The sequence below is a fragment of the Acartia tonsa genome, chromosome 13, assembly GCF_053477335.1.
Source record: "Acartia tonsa isolate MP-2025a chromosome 13, ASM5347733v1, whole genome shotgun sequence".
Lineage (NCBI taxonomy): Eukaryota > Metazoa > Arthropoda > Copepoda > Calanoida > Acartiidae > Acartia > Acartia tonsa.
The window spans coordinates 2,615,041-2,641,043 of NC_137272.1; the positions used below are offsets into that span (position 1 = coordinate 2,615,041).

The 26,003-nt window shown below is 37.3% G+C and overlaps 1 protein-coding gene across 1 annotated transcript in view; it reads left to right on the top strand.

Moving 5' to 3' along the window:
* The first annotated feature begins 5,076 nt into the window (after positions 1-5,076).
* LOC145304404 (uncharacterized) overlaps positions 5,077-26,003 on the top strand; it is a 28,817-nt gene continuing 7,890 nt past the window's right edge. Inside the window, exons 1-15 of the mRNA XM_080146286.1 lie at positions 5,077-5,161; positions 6,231-6,343; positions 6,959-6,986; positions 7,516-7,596; positions 9,526-9,580; positions 10,321-10,373; positions 12,079-12,134; positions 19,147-19,205; positions 22,476-22,545; positions 22,927-22,963; positions 23,646-23,681; positions 24,373-24,451; positions 25,399-25,456; positions 25,536-25,572; positions 25,898-25,997. Coding sequence (XP_080002412.1) covers positions 5,145-5,161; positions 6,231-6,343; positions 6,959-6,986; positions 7,516-7,596; positions 9,526-9,580; positions 10,321-10,373; positions 12,079-12,134; positions 19,147-19,205; positions 22,476-22,545; positions 22,927-22,963; positions 23,646-23,681; positions 24,373-24,451; positions 25,399-25,456; positions 25,536-25,572; positions 25,898-25,997 — 879 coding nt within the window. The 5' untranslated portion in view covers positions 5,077-5,144. The remainder of the gene's footprint in view (positions 5,162-6,230; positions 6,344-6,958; positions 6,987-7,515; positions 7,597-9,525; positions 9,581-10,320; positions 10,374-12,078; positions 12,135-19,146; positions 19,206-22,475; positions 22,546-22,926; positions 22,964-23,645; positions 23,682-24,372; positions 24,452-25,398; positions 25,457-25,535; positions 25,573-25,897; positions 25,998-26,003) is intronic.

Consider the following 26,003-nt stretch of genomic DNA (forward strand, 5'->3'; position numbering starts at 1 on the left):
TTAGCCATTATAAAAACTTAATTACCCCCAAATTTTAAAGCAAACTTAAAGTTAATAATTTTTCTCGTATTCATTCGAATCCGGTGGATAGGAACTGGTTCTTATCCATACGAAAAAACTATGTCTAGCATCGTATTATATCCAGCTTTCTACGAATATAAAAAGTGGTTTTAATCTTATAATTGTACATTCTATATCCGAGGAAAGCTGTTTCAAATACGATTCGAGAAATAACTATTATTTTTTTTTCTTTTTCATAAAATTTTATCCTTATATAAAAGGAACAGTATGTTGCTAACTGCTGGAATGATATGGTTCTCCTTTTCATTGATGCTTCTTTTAGGTCCAGGGATGTTTTAGAGCTATTTTGGGAGAGTGTCAATTAACTCCCTCCCCCAAGAGGAAGATTTCTGGAAAAAAATACACTCCATCCTCCAAAATTAAAAATTTTGAAAGGGCTTCATCAACCATGAAAATTCAGCCTTCATTAGAAATCTTATCAAAGCAAAATGAATAAGTTTTTACCTGAAGTTTTTACTGTGAGATTATTTAGAAAAGAAGGTGTATCAACTATTTTTTTTATAGCTAGCCGGTTCTTTTAGTAAGTAGTAGATGTAAAATTTTTCATAGAATTCAGATATGCAATCGGTTTTTTTGTAGACCTCTTATTTTTTAAGTAATTTAAGTTTTAAAAAAAAAAAATTAAGTCGATTTTAAGGTACTAAAATGCAACAAAAAAAAGAAAGAAAATGGTCATTATGAACAAAAATAGTAAGATCTTTAATTTGACACCTTACTTTTTCAATTCTGTCAGGTAATTATTGAAAAAATCGATTTTTTTAAACCCACGAGAATAAAAACTTTGAACTTAATTTTATTATTTCACAAATAAAAAAATATGGGTTCATATATACCATTAGAATCAGAAAAATATTACGAATCCATTGTAAGCAAAATTGAAAAAAAAAGTTTACAATATAGTATATAAACTACAATAAAAGGAATTATATGAAAATATCATATTATGTTGTACAGGCAACGTCTTAATTCTTCAATTGAGTATAAAAATGGGAAGGGGGTAAAGAGGGGGTAAAGAGGGGGTAAAAAAGGGAAGACAATAGTGTTGTCTGAACAAAAAAAATAATTGGCCATTTCTGTAATTTTTTAATTTTTTAATTTTTTTCAATTTTGCTTACAATGGATTCGTAATATTTTTCTGATTCTAATGGTATATATGAACCCATGTTTTTTATGTCTGTTTGAGAAAATATTTAGGTCTAAAGTTTTTATTATACCGAGGTTAAAAAAATAGATTTTTTCAATAATTACCCAACAGAATTTTAAAAGTAAGGTGTCAAATTAAAGATCTTACTATTTTTGTTCTTACTGACCATTTTCTTCTTTTATTTTGTTGCGTTTTAGTACCTTAAAACCGACTTAATTATTTTTTTAAAAAACTTAAATTACTTAAAAAATAAGAGGTCTACAAAAAAAACCGATTGCATATTTGAATTCTATGAAAAATTTTACATCTACTACTTACTAAAAGAACCGGCTAGCTATAAAAAAAAAGTTGATACAACTTCTTTGTATAAGTATATAAATAAGAACTAAATTCCAAAACATTCCTTTTTTTATCAGGGATTAAGGTTTAGGTAAATGAAAGATAATTCATGCCCCCAGAAATATAACAGCTCTGTCTAGTTCTCAATGTTTTTGATGCCAAATTCGCTAAGATTGTGTTAGAAACCTGGTTAAGGTGTCTATAGAAAGGTCTTTACATGCCCTATCAATCAAAAACGCAAATAATTAGAAAGTCTCATTATTTTTCAAAGCGATTTTCATCATAAAGTAATGTTGGCTATGCTTTTTGTGAAAGAATTTTGATTGAACTTAAACTAAAAAGTGATAAACTCTTTTGAAATGAGTCAGTTATATAATAATTGTATGTAATTATAGTAAGTTATGCTGAATTACATTTTAACATAAAATAAATCAGTGACTCATTTTGCAAACAAGAACAATCATTTACAATACAATGTAAATCAGTAATACAAATAATTATCTATTGTATAAAGTAATAGGTTTTTTTTTGTCTGTAGCTTAAGAATTCAAAACTGCTGAACCGATTGTGTTCTCCATTTTATGAGTTCTTCTTATAGGTCCCCGGATGGTTTTGGGATATTTTCCTACTTTCCTACTAAAACATTATCCTGTATTTAAGCAGTTTTTCAACAAATTTAATTAAAATTTTGATTCGACATTTCTAATTACGTTCTGATTTTTCAGTTTTGACACACTACAATTATAAATGTTCGTTTGTCCTACCGTTTCAGAGCTTCGCTTTTATGGATGTTGTCATCCTTGTTAGTCAACAATACACCTTTTGTAAGATAATATCTTCTGTCAGAGTGGAGGTACTCTCACCCAAAATAGTTATAAACCTTCCCATTAACCATAATAAGCTTCACTGTAAAGAAGAACCATAACGGTTAGCTAGATCTAGGCTACAAATAGATAGATAGACTTCCTGCTAATTTTATATGGGATTAAAAAAGCTTATTATATAAGACACATTTAGTTATATGTAGAGTGGCTACAATTTGATAAAAAACTGCAACGCCTTTTGACACTTGTTAAGTTGATCCCAATTTTACATAAATTACAAGTTTTTAATTAAAGCAAAATATTTAAAGATAGTCAATCAATGCGTCATTTTTTAAAGCAAAGCTTTTCTATAATTAGGGTTGGTCTGTCCGTCCATAACGGTTAGCTTTTTTGTTTATTTAAACAGTTTAGAATTGTCCTATCGATTTCAAACTTTGCATGCTGATTTCTGTAATATTTAGGTGCGACTTTGATACCGTAGCAACTCTATAATCGTTAACAGAAAGGCCATACGCCCATTTAAAACATGCTGTTTTTTTTACTTTTTTGACAAATTTTTGTATACTAAAATTTTCCGATTCGTCTAATTTTTGGAATACTGGTTCCTATTACTACAAGGTACAATAATACAAGCGAAGCATCTCTGTAATAAAGTCCTAAAAATGTAGGTATGTCCTTAAACATTATCCTTTATTCACAATTTTCTTTGGAATTACGAAATAATATTCTGCTTATTCAGTTCTTACACTCTACAAATGTTATTGTTCGTTTGTATTTCCATTTCAGAGCTTTGCTGTTATGAAACTCAATCAGTCAGTAGTTATCAAAAAATTAAACTACAGACATAAAAAAATTAGCTAAGATTCTATATGATTAATGTGTAACTTATGGACAAAATTGTAAATTTAACTTTAAACAAAAAAAGCTAAAAAATTTCGTTTAATATTTTTTAGTTTTTCCAAATAAAGCAAAATTTATTTTTAACTTTAAAAAGTAGCTCTGTTTATATGACTAAGCGTATTATGAATATATAATACCACATGTAAAAAGAAATTAAAATCCTATTGAAACCTTTTAAATCTAAACTATTGAATACTATTAACAAGGATGACAACATCCATAAGAAGCAAAACATAACTAACAAACAGACGAAATATAAAAAAAGTCGATAGAGTAGTTGCTCATTTGCCAGGGGAATATTCACAAACAATTGTGGCATATATGTAAAATTAATATCCTTAAAATAAAGTAACAAGATGTCTATTTTGTCTGTCTGTCAGTCTGTCTGTTTGTCCGAAGGATCTCGCTAACTGCTGAACCGATATGGTGCTCATTTACAGTGTAGCTTCTTATAGGCCCTGGGAAGGTTTATAGCTATTTTGGGGAAGGGTACCACCACCCTCCCAAGAGAAATCGTCAAAAATAAAAAAAAATATATTTGGTAAACAGCTGATTTTACGTGTCCCTAGAGGCCTCTAGGGGCGTAGCCGTTAGAAATATAATAAAGTAGTTAAAATAATATAATGTCTCTCCAAGTAAATGTTAGAAGGTGGTCATTTTAAAGGGAGTCAACACTGAAAAGTCAAATGTCTAGGGGTATAATTGGATAAGACAATAGTCGATGAATTTCGTTACATCCCCATTGATTATACACAAAATTACCTCTTCTGTAGATTTCAATTAATGGTTGAAACGTTTGGACACTCAAATAAATGGATAAACCAATAAAAATTAAATAAAAGTCAATAAAAAAGTTATTATAAGACTTTGGGGACCAGTGTCGTAATAAACAGCCCAATGTCCCCTCCCTCATAGATGTTTAATAGCAGCCGTCATTTCCCTCTAAGGCACGAACCGACAAAGTGAGGTATAGAGTAGATTAGTTACTAAAACATAATCTATAACTACATATGAGATTAATTGCAAATATGAAATACATGCAAATGTTTGATAGTCATACATTATTAAAAGCAAATCCACACGGATTACAAAGATCGTAAAGTTAGACATGTTATAATCGTCCTATCAATTACAAACATTGCAATATGATGTCTGTAACAAGTAGGTACCATTTAGAAAGCGTTCAGAGCCATTTGCCAGGGGACGCAACATTTTGAGGGGTTAAAAAAAGGGGATTTTAAAAAGTTTTGAGCGTTTTCCCTCAAAGGGCCTTGATGGCTTAGGTTAGGTTATATTGGTTAGCCCAACAGGGTTTAAGCTCTCTGCATGGGTTAGCACAGGAAACAAATGCCCTACCCCTTATTTTCATTTTATATAAGAATAAGTGCTCGAAATACACTTTCAGGGAAGGCATCGTTTTTGTTATTTCAAAGAAAGTTTGGGTCCCTTTTCTGGCAACACCTTTTAAGGGGCGTTTCGTCATATTTTCACAGTAGCTTTTGATAGGTTATTTTAGGTTAGGTTAGGTTAAGTTAGGAGAATGCCCCGCAAGGTTATGCAATTGGCCTCGCAAGGTTAGAGACCCCCACAGGGGCTAGAAATATGGGAAAAGCTACTGTGAAAATACGACGAAACGCCCATTAAGAGGCGTTGCCACGAAATGGACTATACCAAAGTTTTTTTTTATATTCAACTTATCTATTCCTGTATCTCTGTCTAATTAGCATATAAGATTATGTTTTAATAAAATATTATATTACATTCGCATAATTAATTAATACAGGACGTCTTAGGTTTGAATTTTAATAATTAAACAAATTCTAATTATCAATTTCGTTTCAGATGAAATTTTTAATATGAAGAAAGTTTTGAGGTAATTTTAAAGAAATGTATATAACCACATATGTTTTATAACAATAGAAATAAATATAAAAGTATCAGGGATCTAAAGGGATAAGACAATGGCCGATAAACTTATGTACATCCACAATAATTATACACAAAATTACCCCTTCTATAGATTAAAATTAGTCGTTGAAACGTTTGAACACTGAACTTAATTAATCAACTAATCAAAATTAAGTCCCCAAAGTTGTAAAAGAATAAGCCAACGAATAAGAAAACGTTATTATAAAACGTTGGGGACTAGTGTAATAAACCAGGGAGTAAGGGGACATTTGACTGTTTATTACTCTAGTCCCCAAAGTTTTATAATTGCGTTTTCTTATTCGTTTGCTTAACAACTTTAGAAACTTTTATTTAAATTGGATAAGATTTGTGTAATGTCTTATCCTTGTAGAATGATCCCTCTGTAAAAGTCTCTGTAGATCCCCAATCAGTTTTATTAAGTTAATGTTCTTTGTTCTATCTGATTTGCTAGGCTTCGCTCTTATGGATGTTGTCATCCTTGTTAAGACAAAGCTTTTCTATAATTAGGGTCGCGCCGTATTTAACAGATAGCTCTTATCGTTCATTTAGGCATGTTAGAGTTGTCGTATTGATTTCAAACTTAAACTTGCATAATATTTCCTGTAAAAGGAAGGTACTATTAGAAAACATAACTTTACTACATATATTACTAGAATGTCCGTACAACCATTTAAAACATGGTGCTTTTTAACATTTTTGAAAGCATTTTTTCATTAATATGATTATCCTTTTTATCTGATTTTTGGAATAATGATTCTTAAGACAACAAGGTACAAAGTTGTAAGTGTTGCTTCTCTATAATCAAGTCCTAAAAAAGTAAGTATGTACTTAAATAATGTCTTCGATTTAAGCAATTTTGCAACAAATATACTTACAATTTTGTTTGGACTGATGCATTAATATTCTGCTTATTCAGTTCTGACACGCTACAAGAGTTAATGTTTGTCTGTTATACCCTTTCAGTGCTTCGCTTTTACGGATGTTGTCCATCCTTGTTTATATATATATTTTAGGTTGGTAAAATCTGGGAAGAACAAGGATGCGGAAAAGCAAAAGGCGGAAAGGAAAAACTCTCTGAGCTCCAGAGGTTCTAGAATATCACTGGCTGCTCCTTCAACGTCTATAGGTATGCTATTTAATAGGTCCTAGGACAAGCGCAGGAGTGACAAACGGCAGAGTGACAAACGACGCAGTGTACACTTAACCTAAGCTAACCTATTTTCAAACATCGTATTGGTTTATTTAAATGCCTAACCCCTGAGGGGGGCTTTATATCTTAACCTAACCTAACCTGTATTTAAATACTTTTATTTTGGACACTCCTGCGTTGGTCAACTCTTACGTTTGTCACTCCTACGTTTGACCTGGAACCATTTCATATAGACGACAAGAACAATTCTGTATCAAGGACGTCCAAGCTTTTTTGAAGTTGAAGGGGAGGTATGAGGGGTTTTAATTTTCTTATCAAAAACTATATTATCCCCCCAAATTTCAACATGAAGGGGAAAATTCACATATAGAAATTATTCACCTTCATTTTTTTTTTTGGGGGGGGGGGGCTAGGGAAAGTGAAGAACAATAAAGTGGCGTAGAAAGATAGAAAGAAAGAAAGCAATTAACGCCCTTCTAATAAAAATCGGGCCAGACTTTTATTACGGACATACGGACACAAACCCATATAAAGTAGCTTCGCTACTTAAAGTGAGTTATGTATTAAATTCATTATAAACTATTGTTTTAGGTGGAATTGAATCAGGGTTTTCATTTGGGTAAGTTAATTTTCTCAAAATTATGGAAAAAAAATTATTTATAAATGATGCTTTATTACTTGAGCGAAATAAATATTTGAGACTTTACTTTAGAAAACTTTACTTACAATTTTATTTCGTGTTTTTTTGTTTACCTAGATTAAGTTAGGTTATGGTAGGCCCGAAGGGTTGTGGTACCTTAGTTATAGGCCCCACAGGGTTAAAGTACCCCGCAGTGATTAGGCATCAAGAAGAAAAACTGTCTAGATAATTTAAAAAATAGGGGGGTACTTTGTGCTTGATAGGAAAGGCATTCATAATTCTAACTTATACATTTAGAGTCAAAATAGCTTAAAGGACATACCAACTTTCTGGTAATGATTAAAGAGTTGCTTTGCTTTAAAAAATGTACATAACTCTTGCATGAGTTGAAATCTATTTGGAAATTAATAATCTTTAATTAACGAACGGACGGACGGCTGAAAGTAGAGACTAAATTATATTCTTATCCCTAATTAACATATAATTTGAAATAATTGTTGTATTTTAGTAAAACACCAGCTAGGTTATTACAATCAACATCAGCCTTGGATACAAGAAGTATTTCTAGCAGCTATAGTACACTAACTATGTAAGTAGGAAGCTAGTAAAAGTGGCTGACTCAGATTATGACGTCAAAAAAAAATAACCAATGAGAGGCCACTATAAATTTTACCATTGGTAAATTACAGTGTATACTGGACTCTCATTGGTTAATTTTTTTGACGTCATAATCTGAGTCAGCCACTTTTACTAGCTTCTGTAAGTAGTATTACTATCAGCCAGGGAGGGAGGGGACATTGGACTGTTATTACGCTAGTCCCAATAGTTTAATTTTCTTATTTATTGGCTTAACAACTTTGGGGACCTTTATTTAATTTTGATTTTTTGGTTCATTAAGTTGAGTGTCTAGTTACTTGGTCCGTCAGTTTGTCCTTCATGCAGCAAAGACATTTATTTATTTATATGTAAAGATTTTTGTGCTTTGCTTCTTATGAATGTACCTAAAGGGTGTGCAAAAAAATGCGGACCTTTTTAAAATTTAGATTGCGCGGCTTGTGTTAATAGTACAAAAACTTTATGCATACCATTAGAACCATTATGAGGTCTATTTTTTGGAAATATAAAAACGATTCCTATGCTACGTATAGTTTAGGAGCTATGTGGTAAAATGTCCCAACTGGCTTAAAACTTGACTTGCGTGTAAATCATTAAAGATAAAATTAAAGGGTATGCAAATAAAAATACGTTCATTTTTAAAATTTAGATTGCGCGGCTTGTGTTAATAGTAGAAAAACTTTATGCATACCATTAGAACCGTTATGAAGTCTATTTTTTGGAAATATAAAAACGATTCCTATGCTACTTATAGTTTATGAGCTATGTGGTAAAATGTCCCAACTGGCTTAAAACTTGACTTGCGAGTAAATCATTAAAGATAAAATTAAAGGGTATGCAAATAAAAATACGTACATTTTTAAAATTCTAATTGCTTAGTTTGTGTTAATAGTAGAAAAACGTTATGCATACAATTAGAACCGATATGAAGTCTATTTTTTGGAAATATAAAAATGATTCCTATGCTACGTATAGTTTAGGAGCTATGTGGTAAAATGTCCCAACTGGCTTAAAACTTGACTTGCGAGTAAATCATTAAAGATAAAATTAAAGTGTATGCAATTAAAAATACGTACATTTATAAAATTCTAATTGCTCAGCTTGTGTGAATAGTAGAAAAACGTTATGCATACACTTAGAACCGATATGAAGTCTATTTTTTGGAAATATAAAAACGATTCCTGTGCTACATATAATTTATGAGCTATGCTGTAGAATGTCCCCACTGAATTAAAACATGACTTGCGAGTAAATCATTAAAGATTAAATTTTTCACTTTTCTCACATTTATCAATACAGCTCCTAAACTAAAAATAGCACAAAAATTGTACTTATATTTCAAAAAAATAGAGCTTATGACGGTTCTAACGATATACATAGCATTTTTCTACTATTCACACAAGCCGAGCAGTTTGAATTTTAAAAATGTTCGCATTTTTACACACACTTTTTTTATCTTTAATGATTTACTTTCAAGTCAAGTTTTAAGTCAGTTGGGACATTCTTCTACGTAGCTCCTCAACTATAAGTAGCACAGTAATGGTTCTTTTATTTCCACAAAATAAACTTTATAGCTGTTCTAATGGTATACATAACATTTTTCTACTATTAAAACAAGCCGCGCAATTTGAATTTTAAAAATGTACATATTTTTTTATAAACTTTAATCTTTAATGATTTACTCGCAAGTCAAGTTTTAAGGCAGTTGGGACATTTTACCACATCGCTCCTAAACTATACGTAGCACAGGAATCGTTTTTATATTTCCAAAAAAAGACTTCATAGCGGTTCTAATGGTATTCATAACGTTTTTCTACTATTAACACAAGCCGCGCAATCTAAATTTTAAAAAGGTCCGCATTTTGTTTTGCACACCCTTTAGTTATCCTTGTTTTATTTTTAGTGATAAGAAAATTGGAAAACTTCACGAAGCAGCCAGAGATGGAAATTTAGAAAAGGTAATAAATTTAGCTGATTTCACTTTATCTGGAAAGTGGACTATTTATTATTAATTTGTAAAACTGCAAATGATAAAATTTGACCTATTTTTCACTTTAAAGATTCTCTTTAAACACCTCCCCCGTTTTATATAAAGATGCTAATTCCCCCCCAACCCCAAAAGGATATAAGCAGTAAAATACCCCGCAGTGGGTATAATTTTCTAACACTTCTTTCTTATTTTGTCTTTTAAAAGGATTCAAAATGCAAGGACATTTATATTTTTTTACTCTTATTTTATACATCTTAATTGGAACTGATGATCTTTTTTTATAGAGAAATATATGTATTCCATCAATAAAAAAAGTTAAAAATTAAACTGTGTTTATACATATAATAAAAAGACTATTTATTATAGAGATGCTTCGATTATAACACTGTACCTTGTTGCAATAGGAATCAGCATTTAAATAATCAGATGAATTGAATAAAACTTGTTATATTCAAAAAGTAAAAAATCAGCATGTTTTAAAAGTACGTGTATGGACCTTCTGGCTACGATTATTGAGTTACTACGCTTTCTATATGAATCGTACCTAACTACTTCAGGAATCACCATGCAAACTTTGAAAACGATAGTACAATTTTTACATGATCAAATTAATGAGAAGAGCCAACCGTTACGGACGGACAGACCAACCCTAATTATAGAAAAGCTTCGCTTTTAAAAATACATTATGATAATTGTCTTTTTATTTAGGTTAAAAAATGTTTGAAAAAAACAGATGTTAACGAACCTGACTCAGATAGAAGGTAATTAATAATGAAAATAAAATTAATTTATAAATATATAGTTTTACTATCCAGTATTCGGTCGGATATCCGGCAGTATAATATTATATTATACAATGAAAAAATCACAGTCAAAAACCAGTCCAAGCATTATTTCTTAAATTCTTGGTACTATTTACTAAGTATATTTGCGATAACTTTTATTTAATGAAATCTTCCAATTTTTAACATGTACAAAACGGCCTGCTTAATCGCTTCAAGATCCATGTCAGATCTATATAGGAAATAAATGTCTATAAACGAGCTCAAGTTTTCCAAGGAATATTTGTTTAAAACTCATAGTGCTCCAATAATCCATAATAAACTCTCATTGCCCAGAACAATAAGACCCATTATTTTACTTTATCAAAAATAAATTCCTTTTTTTAATTTCATGTTGCTATTTACCTTATATCAATGTATTTAATTTCTAATCATAAAAAAGAAAATTTTAATTCATAAAATAATAAATGTAAGAAAACTCTGTTTTAAAAGAATTCGATTGTGGCGACACTTTGTGTGTTCAAATATTAAACTAAAATTGTAATCATCATCATTAACCCTTTGGTGATGGTAATGTAAAGAAAAAATATAATTTAAAAAATCTTTTTAAAATCATTTAGATTATTAAATATTTACTTTCTTTTAGATAGTAATGCCGGGTGAGGAAAATAGATTTATTGAGAAATAGATATGCATATAGAAAACTAGCCAATAGGGAGATAATTATATCGAGCCAACTCTAGTATATATATAGCAATAAATAGAAGTAAGTCAAATGGCAGTAATAGTTAATCAGATTAATTGCTAAGAAGTAGGATCAACTTAATAGTTACACCATTTTATGAAGAAAACATTTTTTGCTACTTCGATATCCGGTTATCCGGTCCAACCCTTATTTTTGTGACCATAACTTTTTTTTGTTGTAGATAAAAAAACTCTATAATTCACTTTGTATGTCCGCCATTCAAACAGTTCGTAACGCTTTGAAGGAAATAAGATTTGCTTGACTGCTTTTAATGATAGACAGTTAAAATCTACAGTATAGATTTATATGATATATGTTTAAGCGCTGAAAGTGTCATGTGTGACGTCAAAAACAAGTCTAAAAAGGAGAAAGAGAGACTTATTTTTATGACGCCACATATTGCACATTTCAGCGCTTCATATATGCTCTCCTAGTCTATACATTTTTTGTCTATATGTCTTCCGCTCATTCTTAAAAAGACATCAACATAAATGTTTTGTGATTATCCATTTATTGTTACGTTGACTTTTTCGGATCATTTGATGTTTTTTGGTTATCTCAATAAGATAACATTACTGCACAGTGGGATCTTTTGACAAATATCGGGACATTAAGAGTAGACAAAAGTAAACTTCAATATCTATGCTTGTATTGGAAGAAATGATGTAATTTGTTTTGCTTTAGCTCGGAAATAACTTAAATTCTGCTTTTGTAAACTTCTTATAAGCATTTGGTATGTACGTCTGGCAAACTGTTAACTGGACAAAGTGTCTCAAAAATCAGCCATGTGACGTCATAAAAATGAGGGAAAGAAAACCCATAAAAATAGATCGATAATCCCTCATTTTTATGACGTCACATGGCTGATTTTTGAGACACTTTGTCAAATTATGGCAAACTGCCAAACAAAAAACCTTTAAAATTTTTATATATTTTCAGAACTCCATTGCATATAGCAGCTTCTGTTGGGCATATTCAAGTTGTTTATCATCTAGGTAAATTAATTAATTCAAAACAAGGATAACAACATTCATAGGTAGCATACAAGTTTGCATAAAATCTTGAAACCATTTTTATTATGAAGAAGCCATGTATGACTCATTTATAAGAGTTTAACTCACAAACAAAATATGATTATTTATTCATTCCGACATCACAAATTGTCTGTTCTCAATGTAGTACCTCTTTATAGTGCTTATAAAAAAAATGACGTCATATGTATGTGGTATCCGCCGAGGATAAATGGCAGACACCGGAGTTCAATTAGATTACGGCAGTGTGACAGATGTGGACACCTTACTATAGAGAAGCTACGCTTCTCTAGCATTCACTAAATAATAATCAACATCTATTTCAGTTGTCACTTTATTGAAGGTCTAAAGAGTACTAAAGCTATATACAACAAACAATAACTACACAGATAGGAATAAGTAATCATAACATAAAAGCATTATAATACATATACAATAGTCAGTTTGGGCAATAATGATCCCCCATCCCTGGAAAGGGTGGGGGAATTAACAATACAGTTTTAACCATAATAAAGCTTGTCAGATTCAATCATTAATTTTAGACATAGGGAGGGGGTCGGCAGACCCCTTCCCCAGGACTCGGGGGAGGGCCGTTGGCCCTTCCCCGAACCCCGGTCAGGGGTGCCATAGGCATGGCTCACGGTTGCCGAATACCACAACTCTCCCCTCGGAAGGCTGGGAGAGGGTTTCCCTACCAGACTTCCGACAGTGGTTGAGGCCTTCGGTCCGCTCCTTAGGGCTAAGATATATACAAATGATAATGATTCAATGGAATCCTAGTGGTGAGTGTTTCTCAGGGCTGATGGGCTCCCAACGTGGGATAGAAGGCAGAGGCTGGCTTTGGTTGGACACGTAGTTCAGCGCCGGCAGGTGTCAGGTTGGCGGGTGGCACAGTTGTTGCTGGGACGGTCAACAGCGGGGCATTCTGGTTGTTGTTGGCAGCGGCTGGGGCACTGGCTGCCAAGTTGACCGTCTGGGCGGCAGCCTGACCTCCTGAGGGGCCGCGGGGTCGTCCAGAGGGCGGTCCTGGCCTGCCTGGGCGGTCATGCCCGCTATCGGCTGATTGCATGGACACCATTTCCTCGGCTGCTTCCCGGCCGATGGGAATGGCATCCCAGTCTACTGAAAAGTCCCGGGACTTGGCATGGGTGAGCCGGGCTCTGGCCAAGGCCTTCCTGTACAAAGTTGGATGGTACAGGAACACTTGTGACATCGCATTCATGGCTGCCCGTACACCTCCTTGTGCTGCTGCCAGGGAAATGATGGTCAGGTCCCCCAGCAGTTTGAGGATTAACAACAGCAAGCACAGTATGGCTGCGCCATCTCCCCACTCGTTAATAGCTTGTCTGAATCCAGCCCAGACATCCAGGGCGGCCTCTCCTTCCTCCGCCAGTCGGTCGATGTTGTAGGACACTATCCCATGGTCCCCTGTGGCCGAACAGCTACCTTGCTGAACGCATGAGCCATAGGACAGGCCATTCAGCATGGCGCTTTTATACGCTGGGAACGCCAGCAGTTGCTGCCAGTCGTTCAACTCAGCCTGCGAATACAAGCCCCCTGAACTGAAGTCATCCAAGGGTTCTGTCAGCAGCTGCTTGGGCGTATCCAGCGGGGGTGGCCTCTTCTTAGGAGCGGGGGTTAACTCTATCCAGCCTTCCTCCGCGTGCACAGTCAGGGGGTATGTGGAGGAGCAGGGAATCTTGGTGGCGTGGCCGCTATACACTCGTGTCACGGCGTCTACAAATCCTGTGGGCTCCACTGGTACTTTGTCCCAACATTCCTTGTGTTCAAGGACAACATATTTGTTGCGTTGGCAGGTAAGCTGGAGCAGGACATCTCCCCTCAGCACCGAGAACGTGCTCCCCTGGACACGCACCGGGTGGGCCGGGTCTAGTTGCTGGAGCTTCCAGCAGTTGGCCGCTACTTCTTCTGCTGCTGTGCTTTTCATGCGTGTCTCCAGAGTAAATCCAATATAACCTGCATGTATCTGGGCCTGCAAGGGGACATCAACATCCCTGGCCGATACTCTGGGCAGCGCCGCCGCGGCTGGGTCAGCTGCCACGAACAATGCTGGGTGGTTGGTGGCATGGGCCTCAAAGTCGCAGTTCACTATTGAGGTGGGGTTGGTCATGTTGATGAAAAACTGGGCTTGATGGTCAACCAGGAACGCATCCATCACTAGGCTAGGCTGGAGGCTGCGGATCAGCCTCAAGGGGCAATCTCTCCCCAGGTGGTCCCACACGTAGGTTGCTTCCCCAGTGATGCAAGACAGCTCAGAATGGGGACATTCTAAGGCCAGGTGGTCAGATTGGGACTCCACCCGTCCATCCTCTACTACGTAGGTCTCTTCCTTGACCAGCAGCCGTCGCTCCTGGAGCACTAATTCATTGCGGTACAGCTGGCCCTCGAAGTGGACGTCCTCCCCTTCACAACCCACCCCCTCGGGGCTGTTGACGAGGGCGCCCACCATATCGAGGGTGAAGAACAGGGGATGGTTCAGCTGGAACGTCAGTGGCTGGGTCTTGCCTGGCAGCGTGTAGACTCGGTTCCTGGCCAGGTCTCGGCACGTTTCTGGATCTATCTTGGTTGGCCTCATGAGGGTGGGGACCGAGGTCACCTTGAGGTGACCCCATACCCCACACCTGAATGTCCACTGGGACACAGTGAGCCGGCAACTGTATCCTGTTGTTTCCCTAATCTTGACTTGCTGCAGGACGTGTACTTCATGGCCCAGGGGCACCTCCTGGTGTAGAGGTTCCGTGTTGCACATCTTTTCTTTATTGTAGGCTGTGACGTGGGTGGGGTTGGCACAGTCCCATCCCACCAGGACGTAGCTGGTTGTAGGCCACACAGCTGCCAGAGCAGTAGTCCCCCACAGGACCATCCACCAGTGTGAGAAGCTACCAGACAGCCATCTACCTCGCGCACGCGGCTGGGGATCTTCGGCTCGGGTCACGGCTGCTTCTCGGGGCTGGACACGGCTGGGCTGCTCCTGGCTAGGTACAAGTTTCCATTGAGCGTTATCTTGGTGTGGCCGAGGCACCCCGATACCCTCCCCAATGACAGACTGGCAGGCGACTGGCGCTTGCCTGGGTGTCGGCTCCCCTAGCCCCAAGGGGTCCCTTCCCTTGTCCATGGCATGCCCAGTGGCATGGGGCTGAAGTGCGTGTGGCACAGGCTCGCCCTGACTCACGTCCCTCCCCTGCCCTAGGAACTCAGGTGCATGTGGCACAGGCAAGTCCTTATACTTCTAGCACCCCCCAGTCATCGCAGGTGGCGGCACCGGGTGGCGCCCCATACATCGACTCTGTTGCGCTGGCTAGCGCCTCCTGCCTCTCTCGTTCAGCGGCCGCCAGGGCCTCCCCGTACACCGTCTCAGTGACGCTGGGTAGCGCCCCTCCACTCTTGCTGGGTAGGCTCGGTCTAGCAGGCTCCATCATGTTGAGGCTAAAAGGCTGGGGCCTCAGAACTTCTGGCTCGGCGATGTTGTTGGGTTGCACAAACTCCGGCCCCAGGTGGTTGAGACTGAAGCCCAGGCCAACCCGGTTGGGTTCAGCCGCGCCGCCCAGTACGTTGATCCTAGCTGGAACGGTCCCAAACTGCGGCATCCCGTCGGCTCGGCCCGCTGCGTTGGGGGCGGCTGCTTGCTGCGGTGGCGCTGGGGGCGCGCTCCCTTCCATATGGGCCACTCTGCTGGGCTTTTCTGGGGGAGCACCCTTGTCTGCGGTGCGCCTGCGGCCGGCTACCTGGTCCCAGTCAGCTCTGCACTCGGCCGCCGTGTGGCCGGCATAGTGGCAACGCTCGCACTTGGCAGAACGGTCACGGCGTGGCTGGGTGCGTCTCTCCTCTAGGCTGACTTCCATAGGCGTCGGGCAGTCTCGAGCTCGGTGGCCTTTCCCTTGGCAGCGGAAACAGCGGCCTGGAACCTTGTCATCTGGAGCGACCTTCCCCATCTGGTGGAGACCCGGAGCCAAGGCGCCAATCTCCATTGGCTCCGACTCGTCATATTGGGGCAACTGGATGCTGGCTGATCCTGTGAGCCCGTCGGTAGCGTCCACTAGGCACACACCCTCCTTCAGCTGCTTGGTAATCATTGTGACGGTGAACATGGCTCTCCGTGTGTACTCAGGTACACTGGTGATCTCATGACTCATCATTTCACGTTTCACATTAGCGTTACGAATGCCCAGTTTAATTCGTCCACTAATAACTCGAGATCCTCATGGCTGTAGGCGTCCCTATACAAGGCACACTTTGTTGATATGTATGCTTGTATAGGTTCTGTCGAGTGTTGCCTGTAATCCCTAAACGCTTGTTTAAGCGTCTGGGATTCAAAGGCGGGACGAAATAACATTTCACACTCGGCCTTGACCTGTTCGTAGGTCAAGGCTTGGCCTGCCTCGCCAAACAGATGAGAAGCCACTTCCGCCGCTTGCCCTACCAGTGACAGTAAAAGGGCGTTGCGACGGTTGAGGGAGTCATGGGGCGGCACGCGGTAAGCCGCCCATGACATCTCGAGTCTGCGGATGTGGGAGCTCCAGGATTGCTTGGGCGGTCCTCTATACTCCGGCAGGTTACTCAGCATCAGCTTGCGGTACTCGGCTGGAGCCGGCTGAGGGTCATCCTGGAGCCATCCTGGGGCTTGGTCGCCTCCTGGCGCTTGCGGCTGTTCCATCGGGTCAACGGTTCAACGGCGGGACACAAGGTTATAAGGCAATATTATAAATGGTTTGTCACTTGAGGCTTCTAGCCTAACAGCCAACACTGTTTTATCACTAGGTTGGTAGTTTAGTTACAAAGATATAACTTAGCTGTACTTATCACTAGTTGGATTCTGAGGTTGTAGAGTAGGCTGGTAGGGGTAGATAGGTGTTGAGGGTCTGAACTGCTGTCAGGAACTGATTTGGTTTTCCTTTATCACACTATAGATAAGGAAGAAGCTTGTAATTCTTTATTTTCTAAAAATACCTCTGTTAGATGCTATGGAGTAGCTCCGCTCCGGTGTGTGTGTGTGTGCGTGAAATCTCCTGTCCTTGCAACGCGCTTACGCACCGTCAAATCCGCGCACACAGGTAAAACGCGCACTTATCCCTCAACTCGCTCTCTCATTGGTCCGCTTTGTCCGTTGAATTTTATGATATTTCCGCACTCCGTTGCGCTACCCGTAAATGGCGCTCTGTGTTCCCGGTCACTAGCTCCACACCGTGGGCGGACTTAGTCAAGTGTGGGTAGGAGGGGGGAAGCGCGTGAGGGGACGGGGTAAATCCGTCCGTTCCCCCTGTGAGGAAGGGGGGAGTGCTGTGGGTTTGAGGTAACTGTGTGATGAGGTAATGGTGCCCTTTCTCCTTAATCCTAGGCTTATCTGTTATGTCACCTTGATTGTATTTCCTTCAATGGAGAGTGGGCCCCTCCCTTTCCTCTGAAATAAGGGGTGTATTTTTGTTGTGCTGTAGGCTTGGGGTGGTTAGATTGTTTATCAGGGCATTTGTTATATTACATCTAGCTTCTATTTTTGTCCTTATCACAATACATAACAGATTTGTTTACCAAACCTGTTCTATTTTTAGTTGTTATCACAATACACAACAAATCCAAGCCTGTTCTATTTTTAGTTTTATCACAATACACAACAAATTGTTTGCCAATCTTTGCTCATAAATCTATTGTTTAACCATCACACCAGGGTGGTAATCCCTACAATGTGATATAATATCTGTTTTTCTAGATGGGTTGGTGCGTTGTAGCCTCTCAGGATACTTGGAGTTGACGTAGTTTTCTCTGCTTTGGTGCACTACACTCGTATGTTGGCTCGCAGCTCGCAGCTATGTGGCGTTTTTCAGCCTATCGGCGGCAGGGAATGTCCCGTCCTGCTAGCGCCGCTGATCCCAATCCGGCTGATGGCGGCAGGGAATGTCCCGTCCTGCTAGCGCCGCTGGTTCGGATCCTGCTATCTCTTGCAGTAAGGTTGGCCTATTTTCAGCCGTTTGCACTTATTTGGCTTGTTTCAGCCAGTCCGCAGGCCTATTTCAGCCCTTTGAGCGCTCAATTCTCCGTTAGATGTCGGCGCTTCTCGCGGTTCTTCGTCAAGTTTCGCTGTTTCACTTCCACAACTGCCGGATGCAGAGTTAGACCTTGCTATCCAGGGTGGGTAATTCAGGTTGCTTGTGTCAGTTTTGCCAGTTTCACTGCTGGGAGTACCTTAGCCTCAGCTGCGCGTCTGCTCTACACTTGTGGTTTGCCGTAATCTCACACAGCTGTCACCAAAAGTTGTGGTATCCGCCGAGGATAAATGGCAGACACCGGAGTTCAATTAGATTACGGCAGTGTGACAGACGTGGACACCTTACTATAGAGAAGCTACGCTTCTCTAGCATTCACTAAATAATAATCAACATCTATTTCAGTTGTCACTTTATTGAAGGTCTAAAGAGTACTAAAGCTATATACAACAAACAATAACTACACAGATAGGAATAAGTAATCATAACATAAAAGCATTATAATACATATACAATAGTCAGTTTGGGCAATAATGATCCCCCATCCCTGGAAAGGGTGGGGGAATTAACAATACAGTTTTAACCATAATAAAGCTTGTCAGATTCAATCATTAATTTTAGACATAGGGAGGGGGTCGGCAGACCCCTTCCCCAGGACTCAGGGGAGGGCCGTTGGCCCTTCCCCGAACCCCGGTCAGGGGTGCCATAGGCATGGCTCACGGTTGCCGAATACCACATGTACAATACAAATGACCAAAAATGATAGGCCATTACACAGACTAAATTAGCAATGGCAGGCCAGTATACATTTTAATTGACCTATGGTTGGTCAGTGTGACGTCATTTTTAATAGGCACCATAAAAATCTTCGTCATTGTAAAACAGATGGTTATGCTATTGTTTAAATTAAGAAAAATTACAATGTATGGCTATATTGGAGGCTAATTTTCGATTTAATGTCCCTTACACTATTTCAGTTGCTAATGGAGCTCATCCGAACAGCCTGGATAATGACGGAGCTACGCCTTTGCAAAAGGTTAGATAATCCTTATAATAAAGTAACAGGATGTCTGTCTGTCTGTTTGTACCGAAGAATCTCGCTAACCGCTGAACCGATATGGTTCTCCCTCACAGGGTAGCTTTTCATAGGACCTGGGAAGGTTTTTAACTATTTTGGGGGAGGGTACCACATCCCAGCAAAGAGAATTCGCCCATAGAAAAAAAAATAGGTTATTAAATTCAATTCCCACCCCCCAAGAAAATAGTTATAAACCTTCCCGGGACCTATGAGAAGCTACCCCGTTAAGGAGAACCCGGTCGGTTCAGCGGTTAGCGAGATCCTTCGGTACAAACAAACACACAGACACAAAAAGACATACAGACATCCTGTTACTTTATTATAAGGATAGAAAATTAAGTATTTTATGAAGAAAAATATATCATATTTAGAAGCTAAAATATACCATTTCGCGGTTTCATGCCTTGCATAGAATAAGAAAGTTTTTTTGTTTGTTAGAGTTTTACTTTAGGCATAATTAGGTTATATTAAAAATATTGTAGCCCCGCAGGGATTTGGCGCTCCAAATATGGGCCAAGCAGGGGTGATTCCAAACGGCCCAAGAACTTATTTAGAAAACCAAACATTGAGATGAATAACAAAGTCAGTGGCGTGCGAAGCACTTTGTCTAGGGGGGGGCATTTTGAAGATTTTGTAAAATTTTGCCCCCCCCTAAATCAAAGTGCCCCGGGGGGGCACTTTGCTTTAGGGGGGGGCATTTTGATTATATATACTAATTTTAAATAAGGGCGTTTTAAGGGGTGGGTTTATTTGATTATGGGCCTTCTAGTTCTTATCCCTTCTTCCCCATCCCTTCCCCCATCCCTTTTTCCCATTTATATCCCACATCTTTCCCCCCCCCCCATCTCTTCTCCCCCATCCCTTCTCCCCACCCTGCAATGACCGAAGGGAAGGGAGCTAGAAAGCATCTTTGAAAAAAAAGTACAGAAGATAATTTAACCTCCCCCACCCCCCCCCCCCCCCACCACAAAACATTTTTTATGGGTGGAAGGCAGGGGCGTCCAAGCTATTTTTTTTGGGGGGGGGTAATTTAAATTTTATTAAAAATTTAGTATTAAAAATGCGCGCGAAGCTCGCAAAAAAATTTTTTGTTAGAGATTTTTTATTTTTTTTTGGGGGGGGGGGGTATTTACCCCCCCAAAATTATTTTAAATATTTATTTATTGTATGACAACAAGGATGACAACATCTTTAAGTAGCAAAGCACAAAAAATCATGAATAAGAATACAGACAAGTAAATTTAAAGAGCATCTGTTGAAATAAATATATATTTTAGGTAGAAAAAGTCACAAATCCTTTTTCCTGTAAGTTGTGTGATGACAGTCAAAGTAAATTACATACTGGATGCTCGAATCAGCGAGAAATTTTATTTTTTTAAATATTATAATCCACAAAAAAATTACTTGTCCTTTCATCTACAGATATAAAAATCTCTTAGAAATATAGGGTATAGTCTCTTTTGTGGCAACGCCTCTTAAGGGGCATTTCGTCATATTTTCATAGTAGCTTTTAAAAGGTTATTCTAGGTTAAGTTAGGTCAGGTGATTTCCCTGCAGGGTTAGGCAATTGGCTCCGCAGGAGCTATAAATAGGTGAAAAGCTACTGTGAAAATACGACGAAATGCACCTTAAGAGGCAATGTCACAAAAGGGACTATACCTGAAATTTAAAAGATACAAAAATAGCCAAAAACTTCCTGAAAAGCAGTCCAACCTTCATGAATTTTTAATAGTTAATTATACTCCATAATGATGGGAATGTTAACATTAAGTTTTAGCCTTCTATCTTTAATTGCAGTTGAAAAAATCACATTTCCCCCTTAGCATTACGTACTGACAGCCATAGTGAATTATAGAGAAGCTAAAAAGTTATATCAACATATCCTACCCTCTTTCAATGGCACTTTAAAACTCTGTTAATTTTTGATTAAGTGGTGTTTCCAAAGATTTATAAGGGCGGTGCGTGAAGGGCACCTAAAATTTTTACTCCCCCTTTGAACTAAAATCAATTAAAGACAACAAGAGTGGCGTATTTGATCAGGTTAGGATTATAGAGTGTAGTTAGTTTTAATGGTTTTTAATGAAAATTGCCATAAAAAAAATGTCTTTTTGTAAGGGTATGTACACAAAAAAAATTATAAACTTATCCTGAAAATAATATGACATCATATATAGTTATTCATTTAGACAAGGCTTAGTAAATATCAACGCTGTTTTTTTTTATATAAAATAACTTTTTGATTAAATATTTGTTGTTTACACATGTTTTTAAAGAAATAAAAACACAATATACAATGCAATGTGATAAAAAGCAGAAACCATTTGGAAGGGCGCGAAGCGCAAATTTTTTTCTTCAAATATGCAGGGAGGGAGGGGTTTTTGGGCTATTTATTACACTAGTCCCCAATATTTCATATGAAATTTTCTTATTCGTTGGCTCAACAACTTTGGGAACTTTAATGGAATTTTGATTGGTTGGTTAATTAAGTCGAGTTTCCATACATTTCATCCACTAATTGTAATCTAAATAAGTGTTTGTGATTTTGTGTATCATCATTGGGGATGTACAAAATTTCTTTGGTAAAATGTTTATATTATACAAAATAAAATACTTCCTATTACCTGGTTTGTTATGTTCAGTGAAAAAAGTTTATAACCTAATTTCTACACTAATTTAAAAATTTGGTAAGGTTAAATGAATAGTAACTGTCTGGTTGGCAAGAAGCGCCAAAAAAAATTTTTTTGAATATTTCTTGATCTTTTTTTTGAAACTGGGATAGTTTTGCTTTTTTTAGGGTAGGGGGCAAAAAGGGGCATTTTATTGACCAGGGGGGGGGCAAAATGGGGCATTTTTCAACATTTAGGGGGGGGGGCAGGGGGGGCGGTGGCTAGGGGGGGGGCAGGGGGGGGGGCGTTTTGGTCGCTAGGGGGGGGGGCGATTGCCCCAAATGCCCCCTTCGGTTCGCACGCCACTGAACAAAGTATGTACGATTTAAATGTATAGCTTCTACATAACTGATTTTATATTGAAAAGGTGCCCTCCCATTAATAAACACTCTCTAGAACTATAAAAAGATACAATTTAATGCAGTACTTTTAGCTGTCGTTGGGGGGCAACACTAATAAAAAATAGACGACCTTTTTATCTGTCGCCCAAATATCATTTTAGATTTATTTCGCTTGTTGGCTCTACCTTATTCCTGCTATCATATAAGGATTTTTTTCATAGGCAGTAGAAGGAGATCATATAGAAGTGATACAGTTTTTACTGGATAAAGGGGCTGAAACTGATATTCCAGGTAAAACAAGCATTCTATAGTTATAGGAGGACATTGGACTAAAAATTTTAACTTGTACTCAAAGTTTTAAGACAACGTTATCTTATTCGTTGGCTCAAAAAAACTGGGTACTTTAAGTCCATGTAACTTCATTATTTTCGGAGGGAGGGGACTTTGGACTGTAAATTTGACTTGCACTCAAAGTTTTATAAACACGATATCTTATTTGCTGGCTCAAAAAACTTTTGATTGGTTTTTAAAAAATAATAGTGTCCAATTTTTTCAATAATATTTTTTCTTGATATAATCTTATGTATCATAATTGGGGATGTAGTACACAAATTTATCATCCATTCTATCCACTAAAGGTTTTTTTTGCTAAATGAAGATTATATTTTTTAGATGGTAAGGGAAACACAGCTTGCCACATTGCAGTAAGGTAATTATTTATTAAATTAATTAATGAAAATGATAACAAGTTTTCCAGTGTTGCTTCGAAACCGATTAATATCCGCTGAATTAGAACCGGTTCTAAGCCATACTGAAAAATTGTGTCTAGCATCGTATTTCCCTTTCGTGGCAACGCCTCTTAAAGGGCGTTTCATCGTATTTTTTCAGTAGCTTTTGATAGGTTATTTGAGGGTAGGTTAGGTTAAGTTGGGTTATGTGATTGTCCCACAGGGTTAGGCAAATGGCCCCGCAGGGGCTAGAAATAGGGGTATAGCTACTGTAAAAATATGATAAACGGCCATTAAGAGGCGTTGCCACGAAAGTGAATATACCCCAGTTTTCTACTACTAATATTAAAATGTACAATCATACACTTGAGGTGAGGAGATGGGAGGTCAGACCTTCTCTCACCCATTTCCTATTAGTTTTAAAAAGAAAAAGAAAATTTATTTTGAGAGGTCGGGGGGAGGGGGGGGGGGTATTTCTGGAGGCGATTTCAATTGGGAGGTAGGCGATACTCTCTCTCAAAATAGTTATAACCCTCCCAGGACTACATTATAAAGGGGAAACAAATCGGTTCAACGGTTAGCGAGATCCTTTAGTACACACAGACAAACAGAGAACCATCCTGTTACTTTAACATAAGTATTATAAATGTTCATGTTTTTTAGGCAGAGAAATTATGATTCTTTGGCTGTAATTCTCAGGTTTAGATTTTAATTGTATAAGTTATGGATTGCCAATGGGACAAAGTGATTATAGAGCAGAGCTGGATCTTTAAATCATTCTAGTGGTGCGCCAGATAGGGGCGATCCAGAGGTGGTCTGGAGGTGGGCCGACGGTACGCTACAGTCACTGCTAAAAAACATTGATTTTTAAAAGATTTTTGGCGCGGTCCGATCCGTGCTGGTACAACTTTATAACTTTAGCCGTGGCAGTACAATATTTTATATAAAATATCGTATTGAGACGGCTAAAGTTATAAAGTTATATATTGTTTTATAATAAAACAATATATAATTTATTTTAAAAATAATTATAAATAAGCTCAGATGTTCATTTGTCAAATAAGAGAAAAAGAAAAATAGGAAGAATATATGATTCACATAAAAATAGTCGATCTTAATTTCTTGAATAGTCGCTAAGAAATCAACATTTTATAGCTTTACAAACTGACATATGGATGGACTAACAAAGTGAATTTTAGAGTAGCTTCGTTGATGGATAATCCCTCATTTTTATGACGTCACATGGCTGATTTTTGAGAAACTTTGTCCAGTTACGTGGTATATACTCCACAGTTTTGTATATATACATAGTTAAAATTTGCTTTAAAACTTATTCTTTTACTTAGACCCATGGAAATTTTATTTCTAATTTAAAATTAAATAATTTTAGAAAAGGAGGAAATCCAGATATATTAAACTATGGTGGACTTTCTGCCTTACATCTAGCTGTTTCTATAGGTCATGAGGAGGTTGGTTTTATAATTAAAATTCATATTATATAAGTATAATAACATCCAGGTATAATTATTGAGGTCTATCTACCTTACATCTAGCTGTTTCTATAGGTCATGAGGTGTTGGTTTTATAATTAACATACATAGAATATAAGTATAATAACATCCAGGTATAATTATGGAGGTCTTTCTACCTTACAACTAGCTGTTTCTATAGGTTATGAGGAGGTTGGTTTTATAATTAACATACATAGTATATAAGTATTAAGAAATCCAGGTATAATTATGGAGGTCTATCTACCTTACATCTAGCTGTTTCTATTGGTCATGAGGAGGTTGGTTTTATAATTAAAATTCATAGTATATAAGTATAAAGACTTCAAGGTATAATTATAGAGGTCTATCTAACTTACATCTAGCTGTTTCTATAGGTCATGAGGAGGTTGGTTTTATAATTAAAATTCTTAGTATATAAGTATAAAGAAATCCAGGTATAATTATGGAGGTCTATCTACCTTACATCTAGCTGTTTCTATTGATCATGAGGAGGTTGGTTTTATAATTAAAATTCTTAGTATATAAGTATAAAGAAATCCAGGTATAATTATGGAAATCTATCTACCTTACATCTAGCTGTTTCTATTGATCATGAGGAGGTTAGTTTTATAATTAAAATTCATAGTAAATAATTATGAAGAAATCCAGGTATAATTATGGAGGTCTATCTACCTTACATCTAGCTGTTTCTATTGGTCATGAAGAGGTTGGTTTTATAATTAAAATTCTTAGTATATAAGTATAAAGAAATCCAGGTATAATTATGGAAATCTATCTACCTTACATCTAGCTGTTTCTATTGGTCATGAGGTGGTTGGTTTTATAATTAAATTCATAGTATATAAGTATAAAGAAATCCAGTTATAATTATAAAAATTATTACAAAAACAAATCAATGGTTTTAGATTGTTGAATTGTTATTGAGGAATGGAGCTTTGGTTAACATTACAACTCATCAATTAGGTAAAATTAATGTAAAATATTAGAAATTATTTTATTAAAAAATGAATGGTTTTAAGCTTGAACTATTTTTTGTTTTCAGTGACACCATTGATGCTTGCGGCCAAAAAAGGTTATAGGTAAAAATTTTCATCATAACCTAAAGTAATATGTAAAATTACGTCTGGAATATATTTGGGAATAGCCAGATTTTGATTGTCATATTGAAAGGTTTTTGTTAATGCATCGCTTATCGTCATACTTATTATTCTTATTTAAGAGGAAGGGGGGGGGACATTGTACTGTTAATTTCACCACTAGTACCCAAAGTTTTATAACCTCTTTATCTTATTTGTTAATGTGATAGGTTGGTTGCAAAATAGTTTTTAATCTACAGAGGGGGTAATTTTATTTATCATCATTGGAGGAGAACATTAATTTTTGTTAAACGTTTTCTTATTATAGAGAGTTGGTGAGTGTATTAGTTGAGTATGGTGCAGATGTGCAGCGTAGAGACGAACATGGCAAAACTGTTAGTGACTACGCGGCTGATAATAGAAATGGGGTGAGT